Source organism: Hevea brasiliensis, chromosome 4 (genome assembly GCF_030052815.1).
Source record: "Hevea brasiliensis isolate MT/VB/25A 57/8 chromosome 4, ASM3005281v1, whole genome shotgun sequence".
Taxonomy (NCBI): Eukaryota; Viridiplantae; Streptophyta; class Magnoliopsida; order Malpighiales; family Euphorbiaceae; genus Hevea; species Hevea brasiliensis.
Window position 1 is genome coordinate 10913174 of NC_079496.1, and position 10761 is coordinate 10923934.

Genomic DNA, 10761 nt, shown 5'->3' on the forward strand with positions numbered 1-10761 from the left:
AATTTGAACTCATCAAAAACTCGATTATATATTTATCTAAACCCGTTCTATTAGAATTCGATCGAATCAGATACCCATACAAACCCAAACCATTGCCATCCCTAAGATCCATCCTTGCGCGGATATATACTTTATAATGTCATTTTTTTTTTCTACACCATATGAGTAGAATTGTATGTGCTTTAAATTCGTATGCTTGTTATGACATATACTCATTAATTTCCTAATTTTCTAAGCTCAGCAAATTTATGCCAGACAACAGCGAAGATGAGAGAACTTCAACTCAGGCAAATCTTAAGATAAATCGAAAATATAGCGTACAACCTGAAATAGATATTGAAAACTCAGGAAGTAAACCTTACACGATAACAATTTTATATAGTTTACGAGTAGATGACCCCATTATGATGCTTCAGATCACCTCTTTGTCTGTGTTGTTTGAGCAAGCACTAAATCAGATGCTGATAAGGTTCCGGATTGATCAACATCAAGATCCTCAAACTCTTCCATTACAAGAGAGATATCTTCTTCTGTAATCTTACCCATCTCTTTAAGCTTATAAATGACAAACTCAGCAGCCCTATGAAATTTTAGGAAATAGAGAATCAGCAATGGAGCTAACAATCTACATAACAATGTGAATTGAGCACAGAAAGACTAACCCATAATGCAAAGTTAACTTACCCAACAACTCCATCATTATCAATATCAGCTGCCTCCAGATCAAGGTTGGTCATCTTTCTAGTAAGGACCCAATTGACCAGTGCCCTTTGTCTGCTTTCAGTGAACATCTCAGCAACGTTGAAGAAAAACTGACCTAAACCAACTGTACTGATCAGTATCCAAAATATGGCAAATGCACGCCCACCTCTAGTTGAGAAGCTCTTATCTCCATAACCTAAGGTTGTGACTGTTGAACAGACAAAATAGATTGCATTCATAAGGTCTAAACCTTCGACTGAAGATATGAAGATGGTTCCAACCACCATAAGCAGTAACATAATGGCTAATGTCAAGAGGAACTTGTATCTCACTCTGTTAGATTCAATATCCTTCATGATTTGACTTGGACCCTTTTTATGATACTTTTTTAAAGCTCTAATCAGCAATATTTCCTGCTTCTCGACCAGGTAATCTGCTGCTTTGCTTAGTATTAATCCAACAATTGCCATACCTAAGAAGACAAAAACAGAGGCAAGCATCTTCACAAAGGCAGTATTTGGCACTAGGTCCCCATATCCTACAGTAGTCATAGTCACAACAACGAAATAAACAGCATCGATAATTGGATTTGTTTTTGTCCCTTCAATATCATCCCTGACCAAGTAGAAGCATAAGGTGCCAACACACATGTAGACAGCCAAGAAAGCAGCTACTTGAATCAAACTCGGACAGAACTTCCCATAAATGGATTCAGGGTGTGAAAGTGAGCGACCAGCATCTGAAGGAACGAACTCTGTTACAGGAGCACTTCTAACTCGGCGAAATCTTCTTCTATTGGGAGCATGTGTATTATTTGTTTGCAGTGTGGAATCCACTAATCCTGACAGCAGTGGCTGTTTTGCACCATTGGAGGCCATGAAAACAGTATGACAAACGTGGAACAGTCTTAGGAGACCTGCAAATTATTAGACATGTTGAGCTATAGTTTAAACATGCAAGTCAGATATGTTAGGAACAACTCAAAAAAGAAAATCTCAGATGCAAAGTTTATCCCCAATTATTAACATAGTCACCATAAAAGCATATCTGGCTATAGAAATGCCTAAACACTCATGCATAGTTTCTCTTTCTACATAGTGCAGATTAAATTTTCTCCATCCAAATCTTCTAGCTCCTATATATTTCATTCCAGTTATGGAAAACAGTTGTTTTCAGTTTTTCTATGCTTGGCATCTCTTCCCCTCCAAATATTAAGCTACAGGCTATGTGTCATACCCAGGAAATTCTATGAGAACAATTGAACACATTATCTCTACAACATAAATTTTCAGATATGAGAATTAAAGACAAGGCTACAAGTGAGCATTGCAACATTATACAAATGCAAATTATTAAACACAAGATCAAAAGTCACAGCATAAAATAAAATAAAAATAAATAAGAAGAAGGTTTTTATGAAGCTAGCTAGGTGCTAAATTTAGAATCCTCGCTAACAAGTGAGAAAAACTCCACTTCACCACAATTGAACTTCTAGAGTGAATTGCAAGGAACTACTGAGCAAGAGTTATGGCAGAAGCACGGTGGATATAAATTTAAAGTGCTCTTTCAGTAAGGAAATTTCCCAGCAAATTCCACCCTAAACCTTCTAAGATCAATGTCACTATAAACCCTGTAGGCAAAACTGTCCTTTACAGCATAGCTACTTCTTGACAATGAAATTGGGTTGCCCTTAAATTTTAGTTTTTGGTCGAATATAATGAATTGGAAGGGTACGGTGTACATGTGACCAGGAAGTTTCGTATACGAATCCAAGAACCAAGATTGTAAGTACCTGATTTTTACCGCCCAAGTCCAATTGCGTGTATATTTTACAGGTGAGAAGCATTCAAATCATACTCTAATGTTTGTGAACAAAGGGATTCAGTGAATGAAAAAAAGAAAAAGCATTCCAATCCAAATTAACAAGAATTTTCACACAGATAATGCATAAAAAAAAAAGGCTTCGAATAGAAAGAGATCTGTAACAGAGGAAACAGGTAGAGACTTTCAACAATGATGCCTCCAATAACCATCGGTGTTTAAGTTGGAAACTTCGCAAAAGAGTCTCAAGACAAAACAAGAAAGTTGCACAGAGAGAGAGAGAGAGAGATCACCTGAGGGAGCAGAATTACATAGAATTTTCAAGAATTATTGGGAGTTGATGAGCAAAATCTTGAGAACATCGATTAAACAGCGTGTAATAATCTGAGAGCTTTTGTCTTCCGATGGGATCTTACGGGATCTTGTGTCTGCTCTTTCTGAAGTGGAATGAACATGGTTTTAATTAAGCTGCTCCTTTCGTTTCTTTGGGATTAGAACAGCAGGTGCTGTTAAGAGTTTTTTTTTTTTTTTAATTTTTTCTTGCTTTAATTAATTTTGATTACTGCATTGGACTTAAATTTCATTCTATTTATTTACTAAATAGTGAGAATTATGATAAAAAAAAAAGTTATTATATAACCATCATCTTCCTCCGGAAGCGCTGCCCATGATCTTCTTTTTTTTTTTTTTTTTTTTTTCAGTGTACATTTTGTTAACTCCGCCTAAGTAGTTTGCGCTTAGCCGGTCCCAAACCCGGATAAAGGAGGAGGGCTGTGATAGGTGACAACCAGCGTAAAAATTTCGTCACACCCTATGATATGGATTCAAATGATATAAACGTTGGGGCGTCCTCTACTAACGACGCACTACATCGGAGCCCGGGTGTTGTGATAAATATGCAAGGGTGTAGGGCGTTCACCGAAAGCGACGCGCCATGCCGGCGCCCGGGTGTGGTGTTAAGTGAGCAAGGGTTCCCACATCATGGACGGGTGTGGGTAAAGAAGTTAGTCCATAAGACAGATAATAGAACAAATAGTGGAACAGAACACAAGATAGACATAGAAAATAATAGAAGATATCATAGAAGGAGACCAATTAGGAAGGAGCAGGATAGGAGGAGGATCAGGGTTGGTACTTGGAATGTTGGATCACTTACAGGAAAATTAATGGAGCTTGTGGATACCTTGGAAAGGAGAAGGGTGAATATTGCTTGCATTCAGGAGACTAAATGGGTAGGAGAGAAAAGTAAGGAAGTGGGTAATTCATGGTACAAATTGTGATTTACCGAAAATGAGAGAAATAAGAACGGAGTGGGCATAATCATAGACAAGACATTGAAAGACGCAGTAATAGCTATGAAAAGAGTAGGAGATAGAATTATATTAGTAAAGCTAGTACTAGATGGAGAAACAATAAATATAGTTAGTGCTTATGCCCCACAAATAGGACTAGACAGTGAGAGTAAACAAAGGTTTTGGGAAGATATGGATGATTTAATGCAAAGCATACCGAATGAAGAGAATGTTTTCATTGGTGTAGATTTGAATGGACATGTAGGAAGTGATAGGCAAGGTTATGAGAATGTTCATGGAGGTTTTGGTTTTGGCAGTCGAAATGAGGAGGGAAAAAGCATCCTGGATTTTGCTATGGCATACGACCTAATACTAGCAAATACCTACTTTATAAAAAGAGAGTCACATTTAGTGACTTTCAAAAGTGGGCAACATAGAAGCCAAATCGACTTCCTCTTAACCAGGAAGACAAATAGAGCTCTATGCAAGGATTGCAAGGTCATTCCAGGAGAGGCTTTAACAAGTCAACATAGGTTGGTGGTCTTGGATGTTAAGTTTAGGAACAATTCAAGTAAGGTCAGAAGAAATAGAGTAGCTCGAACAAAGTGGTGGGAGTTCAAAGGAGTAAAGCAAGTGAAGTTCAAAAATGAGCTTCTTGAGTCCGAAGTATGGAAGCTAGATATGGAGGCCAATGATATGTGGATACAGATGGCATCAAAGATTAGAGAAGTAGCTAGAAAAGTACTTGGGGAGTCTAAAGGACATGGACCACCCTTAAAAGAGAGATGGTGGTGGAATGAGGAAGTACAAAAGGCAGTGAAGAGAAAAAGGGAATGGTATAAGAAATTACCTAAATGTGATAATAATGAGGCATATGAACAGTACAAGATAGCAAAGAAAGAGGCAAAAAAGGCAGTTAGCCAAGCAAGAGCACAGGCCTTTGAAAAGTTATATGAGAAACTTGGAACTAAAGAATGGGAGAAAGATATTTATAGATTAGCAAGGAGTAGAGAAAGGAAATGTCAAGATCTCAATCAAGTTAGGTGCATTAAGGATAAAGAAGGAAAAGTGTTGGTGAAAGATGAGGACATTAAAGAAAGATGGAGAAATTATTTTAATGATCTCTTTAATAATAGTCAAAATGGAAATAGCGTGAATATAGATTATAGAACAATAGAAAAGAATGTAAATTATACTAGAAGGATTAGATCTTTAGAAGTAAAGGAAGCACTTAAGAGAATGAAAGTAGGTAAAGCCTGTGGACAGATGAAATACCAATTGAAGTGTGGAAGTATTTGGGAGATATGGGAGTGGCATGGTTAACTAAATTATTTAATAAGATTCTAAACTCAAAGAAAATGCACGATGAATGGAGGAAGAGTATTTTAGTACCTATTTTTAAAAATAAGGAGACATCTGAGTTGCTCAAACTATAGGGAATTAAACTCATGAGCCATACTATGAAGTTGTGGGAGAGAGTTGTGGAGCATCGACTACGTCATGATACTTCTATCTCTCTCAATTAATTTGGTTTCATGCACAGTCGTTCAACTATGGGCGATCTTTCTCATTAGAAGCTTGATGGAGAAATATAGAGATGGGAAGAAAGATCTACACATGGTTTTATTGATTTGGAGAAGGCTTATGATAGTGTTCCAAGAGAGGTCTTATGGAATGCGTTAGAACAAAGAGGGTATCTATTAGGTATATACAAGTATTGAAAGATATGTATGAAGGAGCAACTACTATTGTGCGCAGTGGGAGGGGACACAAGAGATTTTCCGATCTCAATTGGATTACACCAAGGATCGCCATAAGCCCTTACCTTTTTACATTAGTTTTAGATGAAGTGAAACATATACAAGAGAGTATTCCTTGGTGCATGATGTTTGCGGATGATATTGTTCGATAGATGAGACACGAGAAGGAGTCAATAGGAAGCTAGAACTTTGGAGAAGTACTCTAGAGTCAAAGGGTTTTAAGTTAAGTAGAGCGAAGGCAGAATACATGCATTGCAAGTTCGGTGAAGGCCAAGCGGTGATAGGGAAGGAGTTAGTTTGAATGGAGTGGCCTTTGTCCCAAAGTAATCACTTTAAATATCTAGGCTCAGTCCTTCAAGTAGATAGGGGATGTGAGGAGGATGTTAGTCATAGGATTAAAGCCGGATGGTTGAAGTGGAGACGTGCCACGGGAGTTTTATGTGATCGTAAGATTCCCAATAAATTAAAGGGAAAATTTTACCGTACAGCCATACGACCGGCTATGCTATATGGTAGTGAGTGTTGGGCACTGAAAGAGTCGTATGCATCTAAGATAAGAGTTGCAGAGATGAGAATGTTAAGGTGGATGAGTGGCCATACTAGACTAGATAAAGTTCGTAATGAAAGTATTAGAGAAAAGGTAGGAGTGGTGCCAATTGAAGATAAGTTGAGAGAAGGGAGATTGAGGTGGTTTGGTCATGTGAAGCATAGACATACGGAGGCTCCAGTTAGACAAGTAGAGCACATTAGGCTAGAGGATAGAAAGAAAAAAAGGGGTAGACCTAAATTGACTTGGAGGAGAGTAGTACAGCATGACTTAGAAGCATTACACATTTCTGAGGATTTAACCCAAAATCGTTCAGAGTGGAAAAAACGAATCCATATAGCCGACCCTAAATTTTTGGGATAAAGGCTTAGTTGAGTTGAGTAGAGTTGAGTTGAGTGTACATTTTGTTGGGGGGCCTAAGCCTGGCCCATGATCTTCTTTTATTACTAACAATGGCTCTTTTAATTTTTCATTAGTTAATAAAATAATTTTTTCAGATTCATGAATTTTAATGTGAATTTATTAATTTTTGTTTCATTTGCCCGAGGTTTTGATCTGATATGACTTTTATATGATTTCTTAATATAAAAGAAAAATTATCTTTGTAGCTTTTTATAAAGTATTAATTTTTACTAAAAGTGAATTATACATATATATTTGTAATTTAATTTATTTATATATAATTTTAAATTAATTTATTATATATAATATAATCTTATCATAAAATGTTTATTTTTAATTATTAATTAAATTTATTCCTTTACCATCATTATACTTTACTTATTGTCTTATAATGTTTAAAATATTTTGTATTTTTAAATATGTGTCATACAAATATCATTTTATAATATTATATTATTGTTTTGTAACAATTACATTTTATAAAATAAAATAATCAATAACCTTATTTTTATTAATTTAATTACTAAAAAACAATAATACAAGATCATAGTAGAAATTTTATTGCGCTTTGCTGAAATTCTTGATTTTTAAATTAAAATAAGACTAAAATCAAATAAAAAAATTAAAATAAAAAATAACTTATTAAATTCAAATTGGAATAGGATTTTTTAACATTTGTTAAATAAGGTTTAATATGAATATTTATTTAATAAATTAAGTCTAATATTTTTATTTTAAAATAAGATCTATATTTATAAAAAATTGATATAATATATAAGAGTTATCAAGATTTTATTTAATAAAAAATTATAGATAAATTCTTTTTGTGAATAATTAACTTTTTTTAATCTATATAAAAAGCTGGCTTTCTCTTTTTTAATCAAATTATATTTATATAATCCTAATTTTACTAAAACTCTAATCTTAATATTACTCAATATATTTTTTTTTTATAAATTACTCAACATCTTATCAGTTAAAATTAGGGGTGAGCAGATTTTGATTCAAACTGAAAAATCGAATCGAATCGGATCAATTCGGTTCAATCAGTTTGATTCTAATATTCAATCGGTTTAGTTTTGTTTTATATTATAAAAGTTTCAGTTCTTTTCATTCGGCTAGATTTTGAAAAGAAAAAAATTGGTTAAACCGAATCAAACTGAATAATAATTTTATATATTCAAATCGAATCAATTTTTGAATTGATTTATTTTTATAGGGAATTTATGAACTTTATTTAATTATATTTATATAAATTATTTAATTTCATTGATTAATGGTTATGAGGTTCGAACTAAAGTCAAAATTAGATCAAATAACTTGAAAATCAAGTCTAAATTAAAAAATAATAAAAAATAAAACCGATCAGTTTGAACTGAACTGAACCAAAATAAAGCAGTTCGGTTCGATTCAATTTTTCATCTATTTTGATTTGGTTCGATTTCTAAAATATATAATTTAATTTTCATAATTTAATTCGATCCGATTTAATTCGGTTCAGTTTGAACCAAATGCTCACCCCTAGTTAAAATTATAAACAAAGAAAATTTTTTTAAAGAATATATTTTTTTAAATAAAGTTAATTACTCAAATTTTATTTCTATTTTTTATTATATATTTTTTAAATTCAAATTATAAAATAATTTGAAAAGTTGAGAATACTATATATTATTAATAGAATTACTTATAAGAATGATATATAAATTATAATATAGTATTTCAAATTAATTAAATAAATAATATAATTTTATGAATAATGAATAGAATTATATATCATTTTATTTATTAATAAGTGCTCTTATTATTTATATTTTTATGTATTATAACAAAGTAATAAATACAATTAAGTAAATGTCTAAAGTTTTTACTGCATAACTTAATAAAACCTTAATTTTCAATTTAGTTGAGATACTTAATAAAAAAAAAAAGCAAAAACACAATATTGGTTGAAATGTGGTTTAATTATAACAACAATATTGGTTGTATGGCATTTATATCCTCATAAGGAATTGTTTTAGCCATCATCTTCCATAAAATAGCTCAAGAATTATATGCATCAAGATTTCTGTAGTAGGATTTCTTTTATTAACTCTGTATAGGCAACTCTACTTGACATGAAATAAAATTTCTAAATATTTAAAATAATAATTTAAATAAAATAGAATTAGTTTCAAATGATTAAATTATTATTTCACTAAATCTAGTTCATATATATATATGAATATTGTGTATAATAAAATTCAAGTTCATATAGAATTATGAAAAAAATAATAAATTAATATTAAGTGAAATAGAAATTAAGTCCATGTATGAAAAATTAATGTTAGTATTTTAAATAAATAAAATGGTTTTTTATTATTTTTTTAAGAAATTATTATGGGTATTTTTGATAATCTTAGCATTCTCCCTTTTTCCACTTTTATCTACAATATCTATTTGTCTATAATCTCTTCCTCTCTTTTTTTTCCCACTTTTGTCTATAATATTTATTTGTCTATAATCTCTCTCTATATATAAAGTATGAATAAGAGGTAAACTTATGAACCGTCAAAATACTTATTTTTTAAAATTATTTACAATATAATAAAAATATAAATAAAAAATTATAAAAAAATAAAAAAATTGATCATATATACTATAATCATGACGTACAAATGAGTGTAGCAATAATAGAATTTCTCACAGATATAAAATTTATTTTATAATAAAATTTTAATAGGATTAAAATTTAAGTTTATATATTTCATATATTATAATAAAGTAATAAATTTTACCAATTAATTAAAAATCAGCCTTCATATAACATTGTTATTTCAATTCAAATTATATATATAAACATAAAAATTATTATTTTTTTAAGAAAACATGAATTTAAGATCTTAGTAGAACTCATGATTTAAAAAAAAAAAACGTAAATGTATAATTTCTTAATTAATTATTTTTCATAAAATTAATTATTTTTTTTAAACTTCTATACATAATTGTTTTTAGGAAATATGATTTTTTTTTCAAAATTTATTTTGAATTAAATAGAAATTAAATACAAGTAAGTTACAAATTTTAAATTTATAATAACTCTAAAATTAATTTAAATAATAAAAAATTACATAATTACCTCTAAAATTATTTAAATAATAAAAAAACTTATATAATTAAAAATAATATAAATAATGAAGAGTATTATTGACATTCCCACTAGTATATAGATTTGCCTCAATCTATCTTATGGATAAAATAATTTCTCAATTTTATTGTTAAATTGAAGTGATAGTTATGTTAGTTTCTAATAGTGCGATTAATGACCCCCAACAATTGCAATGTTACAATTTTAGAGTGTAATTATTAAAAAAAATTTAGAATCCAATTATAAAAATTGTGTAAAGTTTAGATTTTTTTTTTTCATTATCCCAAATATTTTTTATTTGAGATTGAAAATTAAAAAGAAGCTTAATATTCACATTCATCATTAACCAAAACAAATTACATTGCAATAGAAACCCTAAATCATTAACTACTATGAAACAAAAGACGGCAGATTTTTTATTGTTTCACTAACTATAAACATCAACCAACCAAGCTGCCAGATGTGATCGTGCAGAATACAGACATTGGTAGAAGAAGGCAAAAAGATAGTTTTCTTCCAGAATAAAAATTCATGGTGCGTATCAGTCAGTGGCAGTGCAGGCAATCAACACCATATGCATTCTTCTTCAATGCAGGTTTCAGTCTTCACAATCTAAATTTTTGGTTGGTACTTCCATCCAAATATTTCTGTCTAAAGTGTTTTATTAATAAAAAGTTATGTGATTGAATGCAAAAGTCTGCTCTTTTTCAGCTGGCTTATTAAGGAATTGTTTACAAACTCTGGTTTTGATAACATTTCAGTAGAATTATATGTCAAAATGTCCCTATTGATTTCTTTTTGTTAAAGAATGTAAAATGTTCAGAAATGGGATTGATTTTCCTTTTCTTAAAATTTTAATTTTGAATTTTGATCCATTCAGTGTTTCATGCTTCAAATACTTGATGAACAATTTCATTGTTACTAGTGGCCTGTTTCTTGTGTATAGAGATATAGTTAGTGTTGTGAAATGCAGACTGGTTGTGCAGAAAGAATTTGCTAGATAACTGCTTAATTAGAATGCTCATGTTTCAAAAGATGTGAAATATTTTAAAACTATATTGCTATAGCAATGGAAAGAAAGTTTAAAAATCAATTTATTCACTTGCTGGATGC

General features: G+C 30.8%; 1 protein-coding gene across 3 annotated transcripts; it reads right to left on the bottom strand.

Annotated features, from left to right (window-relative positions):
• Positions 1-268: 268 nt before the first annotated feature.
• On the bottom strand, positions 269-3035 carry LOC110632782 (two-pore potassium channel 1). Of its 3 annotated transcripts, none has more exons than XM_021781110.2 (3): positions 2817-3035; positions 685-1618; positions 269-580 (listed from the first exon to the last, which is right to left on the bottom strand). In XM_021781110.2, the coding sequence occupies exons 2-3, from the start codon at positions 1578-1580 to the stop codon at positions 418-420; spliced, it is 1059 nt and encodes a 352-aa protein (XP_021636802.2). In that variant the 5' UTR covers positions 1581-1618; positions 2817-3035; the 3' UTR covers positions 269-417. The 3 variants fall into 3 exon arrangements, with proteins under 3 accessions (XP_021636802.2, XP_058001296.1, XP_021636804.2); XM_058145313.1 differs by having other exon boundaries at positions 2835-3029; XM_021781112.2 differs by lacking the exon at positions 2817-3035 and adding an exon at positions 2158-2774.
• Positions 3036-10761: the final 7726 nt, after the last annotated feature.

Excerpts from the sequence above, each read along its gene's own strand:
- LOC110632782 (XM_021781110.2), bottom strand. The coding sequence starts at position 1,580 with ATGGCCTCCAATGGTGCAAAACAGCCACTGCTGTCAGGATTAGTGGAT. Across the intron at positions 581-684 it reads GATAATGATGGAGTTGTTGG|GGCTGCTGAGTTTGTCATTT; the intron begins GTAAGTTAACTT and ends AAAATTTCATAG.